The sequence below is a fragment of the Alexandromys fortis genome, unplaced genomic scaffold (genome assembly GCF_014885135.2).
Source record: "Alexandromys fortis isolate MF-2015 unplaced genomic scaffold, M_Fortis_MF-2015_v1.1 scaffold_17, whole genome shotgun sequence".
In the NCBI taxonomy this organism is placed as follows: domain Eukaryota; kingdom Metazoa; phylum Chordata; class Mammalia; order Rodentia; family Cricetidae; genus Alexandromys; species Alexandromys fortis.
The window spans coordinates 17290734-17311338 of NW_026067896.1; the positions used below are offsets into that span (position 1 = coordinate 17290734).

The 20605-nt window shown below is 42.6% G+C and overlaps 1 protein-coding gene across 7 annotated transcripts in view; it reads right to left on the reverse strand.

Moving 5' to 3' along the window:
• Prelid2 (PRELI domain containing 2) overlaps positions 1–20605 on the reverse strand; it is an 89496-nt gene that overhangs the window by 23991 nt on the left and 44900 nt on the right. For 3 of the 7 annotated variants that reach the window (XM_050162014.1, XM_050161999.1, XM_050161991.1), the window contains exons 6-7: positions 15902–15973; positions 1758–1826 (exon numbers count right to left, since the gene is read on the reverse strand). In XM_050162014.1, the coding sequence (XP_050017971.1) occupies positions 1767–1826; positions 15902–15973 (132 nt within the window). In that variant the 3' untranslated portion in view covers positions 1758–1766. Of the gene's footprint in view, positions 1–10; positions 1324–1757; positions 1827–15901; positions 15974–20605 lie in introns of those variants that run through there. The other 4 variants (XM_050162029.1, XM_050162022.1, XM_050162004.1 and 1 more) reach the window with 3 other exon arrangements.

Here is a 20605-nt window from a genome sequence, read left to right on the forward strand (position 1 = left end):
GCCGCTTGGCTAGCTCATGCCCGAAATAACAACACACAAACTGTAATCATTTAAGAACTGCTTGGCCCATGAACTCTAGCCCTTACAGGCTAATTCTCACACCTGTACTAGCCCATTTCTTATGATGTGTGTAAGCACCCCAAGGTGCGCTTACCGGGAAGATTCTAGCCTCCGTCCATCATGGTGTCTCTGCTCCAGCGAGCAGAGCTGTTCGGTCCCTCTGGAAGCAGAGCAGAGTCTGACCTCACTTCCTCTTCCGCCCAGAATTCTATTCTGTTTTCTCCTCCCATCTATGTTCTAAGCTATGAGGCCAAGCAGTTGGTTTATTGCTCAACCAATGAAATCAACAGATTGATATGACACTCCCACATCAAGGTACTTTATCACTGTAGTGGGCAGAGTAACTAACATAGTGAGCCTCACAAATATGTAGCCTAGAAAAACGGGGATGTAGCCAAGTTCTTTACAATCTGTTTAAAGAACAGGGTGGCAATACAAGCAAGCCATATTTAGATTCAATTCTAACACTCTATGAGCACCTACTATGTTCCATGCTTGTATTAACTAAAATTAGCTGTTTTAGCCTTACAGTAACATTGAGATCTATGCTATATCAAGTGTATAAAGCTAAGCATTCATCAGAATGGTGGGTGTTCAACTTGCAAATAAACAGAAACTCAGCTTTCCAACCAAGTGTCTGTCCAGAGGCATGGCTGCAGGGTTTAAACTCAAGGTACTAGCGTGTGAAGGGGGCCTATCAATTCTTCTTTGGTTAATTGCTCTCGGTTTCATTGTATACTACAACTGAAACACCAGGTTTATTATAGAAAACTGTTTGTAGTGTCCCTTTAAGTTGGCCAAAGATAATTCTGAATTGCTAGTCTGAGCCCAGGACAAATACTCCTAATCACTCAAGACATTCAAGCCAGAGCCCAAATACTATTCCTAAGATTCGGATTCCTTCAAAACAGCATTTCAGGTGGTGGGGAGTATATGTTTATTACGTATCCCTTATCCAAACTGCCTGGAACCAGAAGTATTTTGGATTAAAAATTTTTTCATATTTTTGCAATATTTGCACATACATAATAAGATTCCCTGGGATTAGAACCCAAGCGTAAACACTAATTTCATTTTCTTTTCCTATAGACTGTATACTCATAAGATAATTTACATACAATACTTTCAGTTTACCTTGTTTGGACTGACACCCACCCCATAAGGTCGGGCATAAACTTTGTCACACCACACTTTAGGTCAGCATTCAGGAAGCTGCATATTTGGGAGAATTTTGCATTCTGGTCTTGGGGATTCGTTTCTAGACTAGTAAAATGGATTTGTTTTAGTGGCCAATCAACACAGTCTGTTCTTGTGATCCTTCCTGCCCCAATTACGGCTTTAAGCCTCCCTTCTTATTGTTCTGAGAACAACAAGCAAGCTTCAGCTAATCCTGAGAGCGGCCTTTACAAATCTCTGCCACCTCAAGGGCCTCAATCATGGTCGATTATACCGAACAGTTTTAGCGATTTGAAAGCAGTTGTAACTCGGCGCACAGTACAAAACTGCTTTGAAAATCAGAAAGCCAAGCAAATAAAGCTGCTGAGCAGATAACAAAATGCCTGTGAAATAGTGTTCTATGGCTATCACTCGGAAACGTACAGCACGGATAGCCCAGGGAGGCTGATTCATAATGCCAGGTTTATAGGCATGAAAACATGGCTTGAGTAAATAATTCTGATTTTGCTTTTGATACTCACTGATGATTTTTATTCCACTAAGGGAGCACCACACTGTTCCTTTAGCAGTGTCTCCATTATTCTAATTCCCTGTGGAGAGAAGAAAGAAAAATCAAAACGCCATCTTTCATAGACAAGCACCGTTACATTTATCACAACCTTTTCCCTTCAGGGACTCCGGGTCCCAGGCATATATTCGTTGAAGAAAAGTGGGCTCAGTCATCCCTGACATTTTCGTAATATTTCACTCAGCAATTCCCCTTCTGCTTTCTCCATGTGTTCTCAAAGCTGTTTAGGAGGTGGGCAGAGCAGAGTTTGGAATCTGCTTACAACATCAGACAGCAGCCCAAGCCAAGGTAAGCAATGTCTCACAAGTGGGACAGCTTGCCAGAGTTGGGATAATGGCAACCGTAAATGTTTGCCGAACGCTGACAATTGTGCTGGTTTCACTGCCAAGGTTCATGCGCGCTGGTACGGACAGCAGGTGCTGCCGTATCCCACCGAGATGCTCTCCAAGAGGAAGGCACTCTTTCCCCATCCACAAGCACCTATTATGGACCGCTGCAGGCACACAGACATCTCAGCCAAGGCGGATCATCACCTGAGGTCATGCCCTTTCTCCAGTGCCAGCCCATAGCCTATGATTGGTGGATATGAAGATAGAATGACTCTCTTCCCTCAATTGCCAACAAATTTAAGAGGCAATGCACCCTCATGGCTCTCCATGGCATAGCTGTATCTCAGCCAGCCTCCCAGGCTTCCCTCCTCCTACAGAGATGCTCCCGAGAGCCCTCTCTAATACACTCCACGAGCAAATCTCCACCTCGGACACCTTGTTTAATACACACAAAACCACTTTTCTATTTAGAACACAGATGTTCAAAGAGGTTTAGCTATGTGCCCAAAGCTCTAATGTCCTGATGCCAGGGAAAGCATACAGGCACTCCACCGTAGTTTCAGCCTCACACACGTTTTCTGCACTGCTCAATCCATGACTTCCCACACCGCCCTGCCTACCACCTGTTCTTGGAGGAAAGAAGACAGTGGATATTCCTCTCCTACTTTGGAGACCAGTTCTGCAGGCCAGAGAATAGCTTGCAGACAGAAAGATGAGACTGAGGCATAACCATGAGGTAGGGTTTTAAAGATGGCAAAACTGGATCCAGGAGGAAAGGGCCTGCTTTACACACAGACTAGAAATCTTGAGAATAATAGCAATGAAAAGAACTTGAAAACAGTTCTCCAAGCCTCTCCCAGAAAGGCGAGTTCAATGGGACTCTGGGGAGGCCCCAGAGCTCTTTATCTTTGACGTTTCACGTGATTCTTTTTTTTTTTTATTGTTGTTGTTGTTGTTCTTTTTGGTTTTTCGATACAGGGTTTCTCTGTGGCTTTAAGATCAAAGAGGGCCGGGTAATTTTGAGTGGGCCCACGAAAGAAGGGCTGGGACCCACCATGGGTGCTTGTGTGAGCTAGGAGACAGGGATTGGAAGGAATCAAAGGCATCACTTGGGAACATAATAAAATAGGGGCTGGAGAAGTGGTCAAAGTGCTTGACATGTGAAGATGGGGACCTAAGTTCAAACACCCAACACATTTCTTTTTAAAGACCAAAAAAAAAAAAAGTTAATAACACATCTATATTTCCAGCACTGGGAGACAAGGGAGCAGAGACAGACAGATTGATATATCGAATTCATTGTTTAGCCATTCTAGCCAAATCCATGGGTCCCAGGTTAAACAAGAGACCCATCTTAAAAAGATACAGTGGAAAATGAATGATCAAGGAAGATTCCTAACAGAAACCTCTGGTCTCCACACGCATGTATAAACATGTGAACCTTGTATGCCCATATAAGCATACCTACACGAACATACGCCACACACACATACACACATTTACATATATACACATAAACACACATGCAAGCACAAAAGTACACACACACATCCACATACACAGATACACATCTTTCACACCAAATCAGAACAAATGAGATAAGATTCTGAAGGTCCTTCCAGTTCTGCCAGAGCCATCACCCCAGATAGTGCTGCAGTATTCAAGGATCTGAGAAGAATGGTTTGTCAGATGAACCAGGACAGCAAACCACAGGGCAATAGCAGTCATCTGAGCCAGGAGACTTGAGCCCTATGTTCAGCTCACATCCCTTCCAAAGCTGGGGTCCTTAGGGCAGTCACTTTGACCAAGCAGTGCCTTAGACTACCAAGGTCAGGGGACTTTGAGGCCATCTCTTCCCAACACACCAAACCAACTAGGACCATCCACAAACAAAAGAGATTACAGGCTCCTCAGCCCCATAAGTGACTTCATCAGAAAATCCAGGGACAGGGCCTGGAACTGTGTGTTGATAACACACTTTGTGAGATTCTGAAATGCAAATTAGAAGCTTTGTAGGATGCCCTCCAGCTCTGCCCATCTGGGCATGATGAAGTAGGCCCTTCATCATACCTGGAGATGTTGTCTCAAACTGTACTTTTAAAATCAGTCTCCTGGTAGAACCAGAGAGAATACTGCTCTTGGCAGGGGACCTGGGTTCAATTCCCAGCACCTGATGTGGGAGTGATTTCTTATTAATAAAGAAACTGCCTAAGCCCCTTGATAGGCCAACCCTTAGGTGGGTGGAGTAAACAGAACAGAATGCTGGGAAAAAGGAGCTGAGTCGAGGAGTCGCCATGATTCTCCCGCTCCAGACAGACGCAGGTTAAGATCCTCCCTGGTAAGCCAGCTCGTGGGCTACACAGAATATTAGAAATGGGTTAGAACAATATGTAAGAGCTAGCCAATAAGAAGCTGGAACTAGCTGGGCCAGGCAGTGTTTAATAGAATACAGTTTCCGTGTAATTATTTTGGGCATAAGCTAGCCTTGTGGGCGGCTGGGTGCCGGGGACGCAGCCCTGCCGCTCCTATTTCAACAAGCACCCACATCAGGCAACTCACAACCTCCTGCAACTCCCAGCTCCAAGAGATCCTGCACCCTTTCCTGACCTCCTCACACAACTGTGCTCGCATGCATACACACTCACAAAAATATATGATGAAAAATAAATCTTAAAAAGACCTAGCTTCCTACGTCACTGGGGAAGAAGTGGGGACCAAAGCTGCAACAAGTAGTGGGACAAAAATCTAACCCAATTCTAAGACCCAGACCAGGTTCACTTCCACTGTCATTTATCCAACAATATGTCTGAGTAATATTTACTGTGTGCCCACCATGTACACTGGATGTTAATGGTAAACAGCAAAGAAAAAGTCCCTGTCCTAATAGAATTTACAAGGAATTTCCTTTCTTGTTTCAATCTTTTCACGTTCCAACAACCTCACCCCCAATAATGAAATGCCCGCCTGTTTCCAGGAGGAACAGGAACCGCCTTGACAGAAGTTCTTTTTTCGGAGCAGCTGCGCACATCCAGACGGTGTGTCTTTAAAACACGGAAGGCACATTCTTCCTTGGGAAAAGAGAACTAATCCATAAACTGTCTCATCTGTCTAAATTAAGACCTCCACCACTTACCAGGCCACTAATTGACGGAAATAAAGATTCCAAGCTTTGCCCTGGGAATTCCAAGACGTTATTTATTGAATCAATTACGTTCACAATGTGACAGCTGATTTCTCTTTCCCTTGCTCCCCCTCTCATACACTTTACTCTGAAGAAGAACGGTTAAGATACAGAAAGGGGAGAGTGAGGGCAGGGGAAAAGGCTTATAAAGTAAATTTAAGGAAACGAAAAATCCGAACAGTAGGCCAGGCATTATTCGGCACCTTTCTTGAGAAGGAGGGGCCAAGCCAAAGCCCACTTGATAGTGCTTTCAAATAAAGTTCATTCTAACACTCCAATCTTACCCCCCCCCCCATGAGACTTAAAGAGGCTAAATTTATACCCCTTACCACAATTTGCGGCCTGCATGCAGAGTCAACATTAAGTGCACCCACCTTTCAGACATGCTTTCAAAGCTTTTCTGGACTGACAAACTATAAACCAGCTTGATTTTATTATATCTCTGCCCTCGGAATGTTTTTTCCTCTCTTACTAGGCCATCTTTCCCATTTGTCAATACACAGGCAAGAAAGCCGCCTCAGGGCCTCATGTCGCTAATGCCAGGACGGCAAGACCTAAAGGTACTCCCATTCTTTAGTCTCGGAAGCTTTCAGTTTGAAATCCTTCACACACACCCTTCTCTGTTTCTAAGAAACCCCTGATCACTGCAAGACCAAAGTGTGTCTTCAGGAGAGGTAGCATCAAAGATGATTAGATCTAGGCAGTGTGTTTATTTTACAATCAAGTTGACGCTCCCTCAAGAAGCATCTGATTTTGCCTGAGAGGCTCCAAAGGGAGTCATTTGAGACCTTACAAAAATCACAGGCATCAGAGTGGTTCCCCAGAGGCACACCCATGCCGAGCTCTTAATAAGAGAGCTGCTCACTTAATTATCACAGTAATAAGAAAAATGATGTCAAAGACCCCACTGGAAAGAACTCCCTTCTTGTGGTTCATGGCTTCAGAGCAAATACTACCTGTGCTAGCTAAATTTTTATCAACCTGACACAAGCCAGAGTATCTGAGAGGAGGGAACCCACTTGAGAAAATGCTTCCATAAGATTGCCTGTAGGCAAGCCAGTGGGACATTTCCTTGTCTGGTGATTGATTAATAAAGAAGGGTCCAGCCCACTGCAGATGGTACTATTCCTTGGCAGGTAGTATTGAGATATACATTTTTAAAAGAACAAAAACAAAACAAAACCGAATGAGCAGAGAGGAGCAAGCCAGTAAGCAGCATTCCTCCATGGACTGTTTCAGCTCCTGCCTCTGGCTTCCTGCCTTAAGTTCCTGCCCTGACTTCCTTCCATGATGGACTGTAATGTTGAAGTGAAAGCAAAATAAACCCTTTCCTCCCCAAGTTGCTTTTGGTCAATGGTATTTTATCACAGCAATAGAAAACCTAATTAAGACACTGTCCACAGTACCAGCTGCCACTGTGTGTATGAGGCTGCTGCCAGCAGCAGAGAGATCCAAGAGGACATGATGTCCCTACTCAGAGGTCATAGTCTCGTGAAAAAAAAAAAAAAAAAGCAAGCAAATCTCTGAAAAGTGTTGTAACTTATAGAAGAAAAACCACATGAAAGACAAAGGGAAGGAGAGGTCAGGTACAAAAGAAGAGACAAGCCGGAAGAACAACCGGAGGAGGAGAGACTGAGTAACTACAAGGTTGCTTATGAGCCACAGACACCAGAGAAGGTGAAGAGAGAGCCCGAGAAGGTTCAGAAAAGGCGCTGGGGTGGGGGCTGCACACAGCGCTCTCACTGTTCAGCAGTCACCATGAGAAACTGGACAGAACAGAGAAGGAAGCAGGATGATTATACACCCCGTCTTTCGAGCCCCTGGTTCCCCACTCACATCCACACACTTTCTTCTCCTTAACGCCACGTCTTCCTGGAAGGGACACCAGCACATGAAACCTCCTATGTAGCCACAAATGACACTGTAATTGGCTAATGGCTCTATTGGAGACATCTGGGTCACATCCAAGCTTGCTGTGAAACTTTGGGCAAAATTTAAAATTCTTTATGCCGCAACTGCCTCCTTTTGGAAGAGAGATGGTGACGCGGGCTTGTTCTAAAATTTGGGTAAAACCCTGTTTAATCTGATTACCATAATTCCCAATGTCAAAATGCTAGTTTATGGCAAATACCCTGCAATTAACGAGCCGTGCTTGCCCTAAATCCGCCTGCAATCCTGCGAGGCTGGAGATACAGCCTCCCCAGTTCCCAGCATGAACAAAGCTCCATCCTCAGCACAGCTTAAACCAAGTGCAGTGCCATATGCACGCAATCCCAGCATTCAGGGGGCAGTGGAAGCGGGATCACAAACTCAAGGTCATCTTTGGCAACACAGCAAGTTTAAGATCAGCCTGAGATAAGTGAGATCCTGTTGAGAGGGGATGGGATGATGAAGTAGATTAGCAAAAGTCTAACCACCTGAGTTTGATGCCCTAGAACAAAGGTAAAAAGGTGAAGAGACTACTTCACAAAGTTGTCCTGACCGCCACATACACAGCATGGCATGTGAGAACCCCACACCCACTCCCAACTTCCACTGCAACACACAGAGAATAAGAAACAGGCAAACCAAAAGGGATGCATTCTGTGGAAGAGCACAGCCTTGGTTCCCAGAAGATGCACAGTAACTGCACTGAATGAATGAATGAATGAATGAATGAATCCACTAGCTAACCAGTCAATAATCTATTTGTATTCCTACCACTTTAGAAGAGATGGCAAGCTGCTCAGTTAGGGTGCAAATTTTGCTTATGTTTGAATTCCGGTACCTTGGGCAGAATTCAACACACAGTAGGTGTTCAATGCTGATGAGTTATAAAACCTATCAACATATGACTTCTGAATGCTAGAAATGATGAGTTTAGGAAGAACTGATCTGAATGAATCGTACTCATGGTCAGCATCTGTGAAATGCGAGTGGGAGGTTGATTCAGCATCACAAGAGCTGCCGCAGAGATGAAGGGACAAAACAAGGAAAGGATGAAGGCATGAGAGGAAGAAAGAAGGAGGAATAACAGGGAAAGAGCCAGGAGCACAACCAGGTCAAAAAGAGATACTTTTCAATGTGGAAGTTTGCGTTATAGAATCGTTGGCCATGAGCTGGAGGGATGGCTCGGCAGTTAAGAGCAGTGGCTGTTCTTCCAGAGGTTCTGAGTTCAATTCCCAGCAACCATATGGTGGCTCACAACCATCTGTAATGAGATCTGGGGTCTCTTCTGGCATGCAGGTGTACATTCAGATCAAACACTGTATGCATAACAAATAAATAAATCTTAAAAATAGGTAATAGATAGATGATAGATAGATAGATAGATAGATAGATAGATAGATGATAGATAGATAGATGATAGATAGACAAAATAACTCACCACTTAACAAAAAGATTTGCATCCAATTTCATTCAAAAACTTCATTACCCTTCAACTCCTATTTTCCATTAAGATGGCTTCTATAGAACTTGTTCAGAACCATCTTGTTAACAACACAGAATTCTGAAGACATGAATAAGATAAAGTAACACCACTTGGCTGCCTCAACTCCCAACGTGACCTGTGGCCCTAACTATACTCATCGGGCCCTGTCTGGCCAGTGTTTTTCCAGTCCTCCAGACACAACCCTCCCTCCACATTCTCCTTTGATCATGTACATGGCTCACATGCCTGCTTCCCACTCAGAAACAAACCTGTGCCTTCTTTCTCACCCGCGGTTCTCACTGAGGCAAGGCTCCAGGTCTTCAAGTGGCAGCCCTCCTCACCCTCTGCAGCTTCCTCAGCTCAAATGAGTTAGCCCCTACTCTGAGAAGGCCTATTACTGTAGCCACCCCTGCTCATACAGACCAGCCAGTCTAGATCAAGTCTCTATATCCCACTGTCTTTATAGCAATTCTCAAGCTCCTAAAATTCCCAGTCTTATCTGTCACCCCATGAAAAGGCATATTCCATGAGATCAAAGAAAACTCCCATGAGCGGTCACTGGCGACTCCTACCCACACTAGAACCCAAAAGTATAGGCATCATTCGTGAGGGAAAAGAGGGAGAGAAAGAGAAATGGAGAAAGGGAGGAATGAATGGAGGAAGCTATCTATGTCCTACATTCTCACCCGACTATGAAAAAAACACTGAGCATAGCTCTCCAGAAAGAGATATTTTATCACAGTAAAGCATCTTTTAATCTGATGACCAAGTTTTTTCAATTTAGAGCTACCTTCATCTACAAAACTGGAATAGTACCAAATAACAATAATAAAAATGTATTAGCCCATGCAGGGTGCCAAACAGTGAGAGAACCTTCCCAGAGAAAAGCTCCTCTAGCTTCCAATTGAACTAAAGGATTGTTATCTGTGCTTGGGGATGACACCAAAGCTCAGAGACATTAAGCATCTCATCCAAAATCACACAGTAACTAAGAAACAGAGCCTCCATTTGACTCAAGGCAATCAAGCAGAAGGGTCTAGAATTCAGCTAGGCTGGAAGTTCTAATGAGAGTGAGAAACTCCTATTACAATGCTGGACCTGGACCAAGAGATTTTCTCCCTTCCCTGTTGACTTGGGCTCAAAATTTCTGATAAACAAATCAGATATTTTAGTCCTGTTCCCAAACAAAATGTCATGAATTTTAATGTGAGTCAATATCTAATCACATCTATGAATTATCTCAAATACAATACTTTTCAAGTAGGAAGAATCAGATACAATATACAGCTTTGATATACTTTTCCCAATAGTAGCTGATACAGTCTCCAGCAAGATTCATTTTTATTTTCATTAATCACCTCCAAATCTTTAGCTGGAACTGCATAACACTAACTGCTACAATGATTCGGATACCTCTGCTTCAATTATGAATCTTTCTCTCTCCTGAAGAAGAATATGTCTCACAATTTGCAACAGGAAATACTATGTCCCCAAATAAGAAAATCTAAAACTTGGGAAAGACCTTATATTTTCTAAACTAGAAAAAAAAAATCTTTAACAAAGGGTTGAAAGTGACCTGTTTGATTTAAAGAAATCTACAGCCAAATCTACAGGAGGAAAGATGGCACCGTTATTTTCATGGCCCCCTTCCCCGATAAAACCCAACCTGACAAGCTTTAAGTCCCTGGTATGCTTCTATTATTAAGTTCTTCCTTCACTGTCCAACATGGCTCAACCTGTCTCAATTTTGGCTGTCTAGATATGTGACCTGTACATTGTTTTATTTCTCCTGGCTTGAACTTCATGTGAAACACAGCTTTCTCTTGCCATTAATCAAGGCCAGCCTCTCACACAGAGCCACACCCCACCTGAGAGCATCCTGCAACTGAACACCCACATTCGCTTAGAAGTCTCCATCCATGGGACACGTTCCCTACTCCTCACCCTGTCTGTGTTGGTCCTAATGACATGGCGTTCTCTCTTCTCCTCCAGCAGAGCTACTGGAGGTGCCTCGTACCAGGGGGCCCCATTACCTACTCTTGTTGCAACACACTAAAAAATAACAAGGATTCTATCAATTTCCTTCTAGCAGACATTTTTGGCCCCCACTCATCAAACTTAAGCCAAAGCGTAGCTTCTCCTTTTCCTTCCTTGTTCTGAAATAAAATAGCAAGTCATAGTGTATGCACATTTTATCAATGAATTGTCAGCAACAGAATGTACAAAATCTAACTGTTGCCAACAGATTCCTAGATAATTCTTTTTTTTTTATTTCCACCCTAGCCCACAGTCATGCTTCTGTGTAAGTCAGTAATATTTACACATCTTCAAGTCAGGTGTTTCCTTTGAACTAAGTATCAGTTCCTAAACCCAGAAGAGTGAGAACTTAAGGCCACATGGTTACGGAGTGACAGACCTAGAATAGTGAGCACTTAGGGCCAGACGGTTGTCAAGTGGCCGGCCTAGAACTTCAACCTGGATTTCAACCTGGATTTCTCCAGCTGTTTTTACAATGAGCACTCACCTCAATGCATTTACTTGCTTGCCTGGGTGGAGGGAACAGAAGAAGCATTTTTGCTTTGCAATGCTACCTTGAAGAATGAAATGAAATGAGGCTGGAGAGATAGTTCAGCATTTAAGAGCACTGGCTGCTCTTCCAGAGGACATGGGTTCAATTCCTAGCACCCACATGGCAGCTCACAACTGTCTGTAACTCTAGTTCCAGGGGATACGACATCTTCACACACGATGCACATAAAACAAATTTAATTAAACTATTAAGAAAAAGAACTGAATGGGACATCTAAAGCCACTTGTATACAACACGCTTGCATTAACAGTGTTGAACCTTCTAGTCTCCCTGTGACCCAAGATGGGGTGGGGAGATGGAGGGTGAGGGGTGGAGGATGGGGATACGGGATGAGGGTGTCTTTCACCACAAGGCCCTCTTCAGTCAGTGTCCAGTGGCCCACAAGAAATGCCACCAGAGTCCCACCTCCATCATCTGTACATTCAAAGTGTCTTTCCCTTGCTCATTACATCACCTCAGAGACACTACTGGTGCTTTCATGACTGCTGACATACCAGATGGTGAGCAACATCTGGTCACAGCACTGGTCAACACCAGAAACAAATACAAATAGAATCTGGGTCCAGGGAAGAGCTGGTCCTCAGCAGGCAGGCAAAGCCCTCTGCTCTGCCATGCTGAGCACACAATACTCCAGGACTCATCAATCCTCATGCCCCGTCTGAGCTAGTAACACAGAAGAAGTGAAACTCGAAATTTTGTCAGTAATGTGCCTGACTAGGAAGAAGCAGAATCTAGAGTGACTCTCTTAGTGTCCTAAGGCCTTTAAAGGGTTTGTTTGCCGCCCAGTGTAGTGGCACACTGCTACAATCCCAGCACTTTGGAAGTAGAGACCGAGGGATTAGTAGTTCAAAGCCAGGCTCCATTTCACATCAAGTTCAAAACCAACCTGGGTCATACGGAAGAGAAAATGGGGTGGGAGGGGGAGGAAAGATGTGTTTGCGGCTTTCACACTATTGCCATGAAGTCTTAATGTTCTAGCTTTAGGAGAAACAGAATGAGAACAAAGCACAAGCAGTGTTTGCAATATCCTCAGATCAAAGCATCTCACCACACCTCCAACTGCTTTTCTAGCAGGAGTCTCACTGCCGGGCCCGATAGAAGCCAAGCATACCCACAGGAAGCATTTCTGCCCCAATAAATTGTCTATGTATAGAACATCTTGGCCGGCTGTCCAACCAGCATTTGTCTCCCACTTGTTTGGTGACTTTGTGTTGCTCTAACAAAACACCATGACCAAAAGCAACTGAAGGAAGAGCATACTTGTCCTTGCTTACAGATCCAGAGGGAGAATCCGTGATGGTGGGGATCATAGCTCAACTCCATGCAAAGAGCAAAGAGAACTGGAAGTGGGGTTTTCAAGTCACAAAGCCCAGCCTCAGACATACTTCCTCCCTCAAAGTTCCGCCTCCTAAAGGTTCCATAAAGCTCCCCAAGCAGTGCAGCCCACTGGGGACCAAGGGCTCAGATACTTGAGGCTATTGGCTATCAGGGGCATTTCTCATTTGCCACATCACTAAAGGTCTTTTGGTGCTAACCATGCCCATTATTTATTTCTTGGGGACAAAAAACACAGATGAGCAAAGTACTAAGTCCCTTTGGGGAGCTACAGTGCCAAAATTAATGGCAATATAATGAAAAGTCAACATATGATGGTGGCCTTCATCATCATCATACACTCTGTGGAGGGGCACACAAGGAAGCCGTGAAGAGTTCCAGAAGCGATCTTCGAATAATGGCAACATTGAAGAAAGCCACTAAATGATAAAGACAAAAATCTTTCCGCACCGATTTAAAGGTGAAGGAGCACTGACTTCATTTGTTTGACTAGCTGTTTGTTTTATTTGTTTACTTGTTTTTGTCTTATTTAATTCTGTTTTGTTCTGTTTTGGTTTTTCATACAGGGTATTGCTATGCAGCCCAGTCTGTCTTTAAACTTGAAATCCTTCTGCCTCAGCCTCCTGGGAGTTGGAACTAACTGTACGTCACCATACCTCAAGCTTTCGGAAGGCGAAGTCTGGCAGCGCTTAGGCAAACTGGTATTTTAAAATCCCCGGTTCCTGTCAGGAACTAGTAACTGGTAAAGAAAATCTGAAGAACCGTAGCAGTTTTCAAAAGTCACTTCACCAAGTCAACCAATTACGCAGGCAGTGTTTTGACTGGTGGACTCCTAGGGTCATATCCTCTGCTTAGTCTCAGATAAATCTCCACGGATTAATAACTCCCACGTGGATGAAGCTCTAAACCTGTCTTCGATGCAGAAAATATTATGAACGTCTTTCCTTTGATAAAGAAGTATTTAAAATTCTTTCCTTTGGCACAAAGGTATTTAAAGGAATTTCCTTTAAAACCAAGCATTGAAAGCAATTGCAGCTCTTGTGGAGAAATTCATGTGAAATCCTCAAGGTGGGGACAACTCTTCAATTTATTTACCTCACTTGGAATTTAACTGGCCAATTTGGGTTCTCTGGGAAATTCCTGTTACATGGCAGACGTGAAGACGTGGGCTGCTAGGAGAGTGAGCTAGAGAAACTGGGTGGTTCTCTGTCTTAAAGCCGCTTAGCCTAGGGGCTGAAGCTCAGTGTCAGAGCACTTGCCTGGCAGGAAGCCCTGGGATTAATCTCCAGCACTGTTAAGACCAAGACCATACATTTTCATAGCAGAGACACGGTAATAATAATTTTTCCCACTTGAAATCAAGCATGTATGGAGCCTCCTCTTTAGTTAAGACAGAGATCTAACCACCTGATTTGAATATAGCACTAAGTCTTGCCCCCTGTGTGGTCTTAGGCAAGGAAACTCACCTGTCTATGCCTTCTCATTTATTACAGACTGATTTTAGGGTACCCACCACAGACAAGGGTTGAGCCATCTGAATAAGACAAAGCATGCAAAGCACTCTGGCTCCCACGTCATCACACTAGAGATGCTTGCACATCCATGTCTACTGTTTACTATTCAGTCTAAAGGCCCATCCCACAGACGACCGGAAAAAAGAAATGTGGTATTCACACAACAGGGGTTCGTTATATGTATATACCATAACTCAGTCATAAAGAACAAAATTAAGCATTTTCAGGAAAATGGATGAAAATGGAGATCATTTGGTAAGCAAAAACCAGACTCAGAAAAACAAATATTGTAGGCTTTATCTCATATACAGAATGTAGATTTAAATTATATGTATTTATATAGGTATATGTTATACTGACTATAAAGTAAAAGGAAGATTATCAGAAGGGAGGAAAAAGTCTGAAGGGTGAATCAACAGAGGTTCATGAAATATGTATGACATAAAGACAGGAGGAATTATTTACAGATTGAAAGGAACCTAGTAAGAGGATAGAAGTGGGGATGAGGAGAGAAAAGTGTGGTTGTCCAAATAGTAACAAAATACATACATATACAGGTATGAAGATGCCACATTGAAAACCACTCCTTTCTACACTAACTAAAATTCAATAGATAATAATAACGGTCATATATAAAATATATTACCCGTGCCTAATGTTCTTTTTCCCACCCCATTGTTTCTGTATTTGGAAAGAAATTACTCTGCTTTAATATTAAATAAAAAGAGAATAGAATCATAAAATTATTACCATTTCTGGAAAATAATATAATAATGTGTTCTTTAAGTCAATAAATATCCACTGAGCCCTGAGGAATTTCTGGGTCCTGAGGATAGAGTAGTACATTCCATACATTCCATCTGGAATTCACTCAGCAAGAAACAGGGAACTTTACAAAGACCAGGGAAACCGTTACATTTGTAGGCGTTCTTCAGTTAATCTTTTCAAAGACAGCATTACAAACATAAAAGGGTCTAGCCTCCAGATGTTTCACCTTGTGTCCCTTTGTGACATTATACATTGAAAAGCACTGTGAATTAGAAATAACCTCAATGTTCAGTACTAAACAGCAAAATAAGCTATAACTACTTAATGAAACTTCAAAATGATGGTTTCGAAGCTTATGTAATTAGTATAAAGGCATTTGTGATGAAATGTTATTTGAAAAAAGATGTATAATTGCACTAATAATGTGGACATCAGTGTTTGAAATATGCAAATAAAGACTAGATGAAAATGTACCAATTAGGCTTGTTGGCTTATTTAATTTGTTTTGGGTTTTTGTTATTTTTTTCTTAAACCAAAGTCTTGCTATACAGTGCAGGCATGGTTCTCCTGCTTCAGCACCCTGAGTACTAGAATTACGAGCATACACCACCAAGCCTAATTCCAAACTATACTTTAATGCAAAGATAACAAAGATCACTTATGGTGTGTCACCTGCATGCCAAGGTATCTTACATGCTTCATTACACTTGCCTGTGATTCTCATGCTCACGAGGCAGACAGCATTATTCAAATGCCACCCAGAGAAAAGGTTGGGCTACAAGATGAGGAAGGGCTCAGATTAAAACTCGGGTCAGGCTGACTCCAAAGGCAGGCTCATTATAACCACTAAACACTGTCTGCAACACTATAATGGGGAAAATAAGTTTTTGCTTTTAACTTCCTTGCACTTTGCTTTTTAAATAATGACAACACAACAACCGGTCATTTGCTTTGTGCCAAGTCCTGACCTGTGTTGTTTTATATAACGCATTTACTCCTTCCAAGGACTCTGTGAAGTGGGAACCAATGCTCTCTTCACTCTACAGATGAGGAAAATGAGACACGGATTTTAATGGCTTGTCCAAGGTCACACAGCTCTCCTGGGCAGCGAGTTGTCACAAACAACCCTACAACCCAATTTAAAACATCTACCAGTTATTCAATTCATATACCAGTTATTCAGAAACATTTTGAAACAAGCCTCATAAAAATTATGTAAAAGATTTTAAAAGTCTTTTGAAGGAAACAATCATAATTTTAAATTTTAACCATTTCAGATATTTATAGAAGATTAGAGATTCATAAAGAAAAAAACAGTCAAGTGTTTTTGTATTTATTTATTTATTTATTTTGTGACAGGGTTTCTCCGTGTAGTCCTGGCTGTCCTGACACTTACTCTGTAGACAAGGCTGACCTCGAAATCAGAGATCCACCTGTGTCTGCCCCCCAAGTACTGGCTTTAAAGTTGTGCACCACCACTATCTGACAACTGTCAAGTTTTCATCAAATGTAAATATATTTAAAAACAAAAGCTATACCCCACTAACACTCACTGATCAAGAAAAATTTATTATAGCCTTTAAACTCTATTTAACCTGGGAATAAATGTGAAAAAAAAGTTAATTAACTGCAAAAGACACCATTTTCTTTTGCTCAGAAAATTTGGAGAAAAATAGGAAAAAAAAAAAGTTGAGAACCAGGTGTGATGGTCCATGCTTGTAATCCTAGCACTGGGAAGACTGAGGCAGGAGGACCAACAGGAATTCAAGGGCATCCTAAATTCCAGGCCCCTAGGATGCGAGGATACTGTCTCAAAACAAAGCAATGACGACAACAAATTCCGGGAAGAACAAGGGAGAAAATGAAGAGTAAGCGGAAGGGAGAGGGGATTCAAGGCAGAAGGGAGGGGAGGACATAAAAGGAGTGTATGACAGCTCCAAGGAAGAAAGATAGCTGAGGACCGATGTGTAAAAATGAGAGATCCCAGACAGCAAGAAGAATTGAAAACGGAGAGGGGAGGAAGAAGGTGGGGAAAATGTATTTGAAGGTGGCAAAAAAAGACATCACTCCAACAAACTCAGGGTCCCTAAACACATACTCCTTTTCCCTGAAACAGGCAGACACCCAAGCCTCTTTCTCATCACAACTGCCGAGGTCCCCCAAAGGGTAGGCCCAACAAAAGGGGTCCAGCAGGAGAAAATTAACTTCTACCACAGAGCAGAGATAAGAAATCACCCCCAAAGAGGCAGAGGACCCAAAGGAACAAGTCCCCACATCAGGGAACCCAGGGGACTTTTAACTAGCATGGCCCGGGGTGCAAGCACAGCATTGCAGATGGACTATCAGGACTACCGGTAAGAAATGGAGTCACCTTTCCAATCCAAACAGCCATTCCTACACTTCTGAATTTAACTCCCAAGCCGAGATGACTGATGGGATTTTCTGGTCTTTTGGGTCGAACTGGGGAGCCTTAATTTAATGCAAAGAGTCTAGCTGAGGAAAAGCTGGGACTTAAAAACGTGGTCTTTTTGATCCACAGCAAATCTGACCACAAAAGCATTCAGTCTGCACAGTGCGCATGCACCGTCCCTGTTCTCTGTCTTTCTTTCCTCTTTTTTCCCTTTTTTATTTCTTGTTTTATTTCTTTTTGTTGTTGTTGCCTCTTGGTACAGCCCGTTTCAGCTTTAAGTTCTATGCCTGCCTCAGGTTTATATGGAGTAGGTAAAGATTTATGGTGGCCACAAACTCCTGTTTCCTCTGCCTTTCTATATTTGAGTCTTGTGCAACAAACAGAGAGAACGAGCTGGGGAAACTAACACTTTGGTGGGAGATTTGATCCAGGACAATGGCAAGAATTCAGCTCCCGAACGTCCTAGTGCCTGGCTGAGTGGAACAAATGAACACTAGAAAAAAAGAGTGTCACAGTAAGAGCTGAGAAGGCAAGGACACTTCCTCTCCTGTCTACAAATGTCTGCTTCAAGGCCATAGTTACACCAGATGCTCTTGGAGTTGGGCCATTCTCTTGCCTCATCTCCTCACCTAGACTTTTGTCTTCACACTGGGCAGCAAAGAGAGTGGGCTCCAAAATCACACAGCCTTGATTCAAGGTCCAGTATTGTGTGCTGCCATGTCCACAGCTGCAAGAGGGGAACATAAGAATAACGGCGGCCTCTTTTCCAGGCTACCAGGAGGAGAAATGTTTGGGAAATTATGAAGTGTCTGGATCAGTGTGCAATCGCTGATTACAGCTGCTATCTTTATTCTATCTGGTCTCCCTTAGAGCTTCTAAATTGTATTTATGGGAGGGATAGATCAAAAATAAGTCATCCTGCTCTATTACTGGGACCAAGATTTCAAAGAGTTACGAGTTTTATAATATGCGGTTTGCCTCATATGAACAGGACTGTGGTACAAAATTATAAAAACCCTACTGCATGCTCACGGCCTCTCCCATTAACCAGTGTTTTATTAGCATGTATCATATTTTTAATATTCTGTTATCTCCGCTACACCTAACCATCTACCTTTTAAATGAATTACATCTGATGCTCTTTAATCTCTATGTAACTAAAAATATTTATTATTATGCACGGGTAAAGACTAACAAGGCAGAAAAATGTTATTTAGAGATAAGGGGAACTAGGAGAGAATGAAAAATACATATAATTTTAGAATTCAAAATGACTTAATTCAATCTGATTTTACAAAAAAATAAAAGATGATAGTTTAGATCAGAGCAACCAGAATGAACAACATAGTTATCAGTTTGGACAAAATAGGTTCTGGGTTTCCGACCTCCTGGCCAGATCAGAAACTCATTGCCACACCATGTAGACATGGTCTCTCCTACCACCACACAAACAATGACCCCATACATATCCGAACCTCAGGAAACCACTCCTAACCTTTCAGACAAGTTGAGTTCCCAGATTTCACCTTGTTTGGAGAAAACACTTCCAGAATTTCAGCTGACTGACTTAAGAGTTCTCAAAAGCTACAGCGCTGAGCAAAGCCCATTACAAACAGATGAATTCAAATGAGCCACCCAGGGATTTGGGATTCCTAGGTCTCACAGTCAAGGCAAAACACACACACACACACACACACACACAAAATAAATAAATAAATTAAATAAAAAATAAAACCAGTATGACTCATAGACCTCTGAGTCTGAGATGTCTTCTGCAGGAAGACTGTGTTATTGGAGACTAAGATTCTAGTGACAACAGAATAAGCAGAGAGCGAAGAGGGAAGCGTTCAAGAAGAAAGACCTATCGAGAAGGAAGTAGTTAAGAAGTAGCATCCTTGGTATTCTCATGGCATCAAGTGACCTAACTATGACCTGAATAGGTCTAGCTGAGCACTCGAGTGGGATTCAAAAGCATTATCACCAGACATAAATAAGAGCTGGAAGAGGCTTCCAGAACTGAAGCATATGAGAGCATATTTCATCTGGCATTTCAAGTGGTTCAAGTCACATAAAGAATCTTAAAAGAATGCACACAGGAAAGCAGGAAAAGGAAGCCCGCAGTCCTCAGTCTGCATGCTACACACAGACGTCCTCATGGCATGCCTGTCACTTGGATGCTGCCGAACAACACTGTTTCTTGCTCTGTTACTCTCTCTCGGGATTACTGACTTTAAAATATCCACTTTTTTAGAGTTGTGACCACCTATGCGAGTGTATTCATAGGACACACCATTCTCAGTTAAGGAACTCAGCATTCACACAACACCCACATCAACATCGCACAACATAAAAGCCCAGGGGGGAACTGAGGCCAAACGATGTGAAAATGGCAGAATCAGTAACTGTTATCATTTCCAGAGTGGATAATCAGAGGGTTGGAGCTGCTTTTGCTTCTGCTTCACAATTCTATGAGCTAAAAATAATCAGCCCGACAGTTCAAAGACACCAAGTCATTCAATTTAGACAAGCACAATACTGAACTGGTAGGAGAAGCTATAAGCGGGCAGAATTATTTTGGAAAGGAACTTAATAATACATATAGGTCTTAACCCAAGAAGCAATCAGAAATGTACAGAAGTTTTCATACTCTGGAATTTGACTCAACACTATTTCCAATAGTGGAAAAAAGAAACTAATAATAAAAGCTATTATATAAAAAGGATATTATGCAAACTGTCAAGCTTTCAAGGAATATGTACTGTCTACCACACACCTGTAATTGGGATGCAATGGCAGGGACCTAAAGCTCAACTTAAGCATGAGCTATGTAGAGTTTGAGGTAGCTTGGGCTATTTGTAAAAACATATCTGAACATAGTGGACAATGAGGACTACTGAGAACTCAAGAACAATGGCAATGGGTTTATGACCCTACTGCACGAACTGGCTTTGGGGGAGCCTAGGCAGTTTGGATGCTCACCTTACTAGACCTGGATGGAGGTGGGTGGTCCTTGGACTTCCCACAGGGCAGGGAAACTTGATTGCTCTTTGGACTAACGAGGGAGGGGGACTTGATTGAGGGAGGGGGAGAGAAATGGGAGGCTGTGGCAGGGAAGAGTCAGAAATCTTTAATAAATAAATAAAAAAAATTTAAAAAAAAACTGTTGTGAGCTGCTTTGGCTCAGAGAAGGTGGGACAGAAGCTCAGGCATCAAGCGCGTGTAGTGGAGCCAACTCCTTCCTTGAGCCAGTCAGATAAGAATA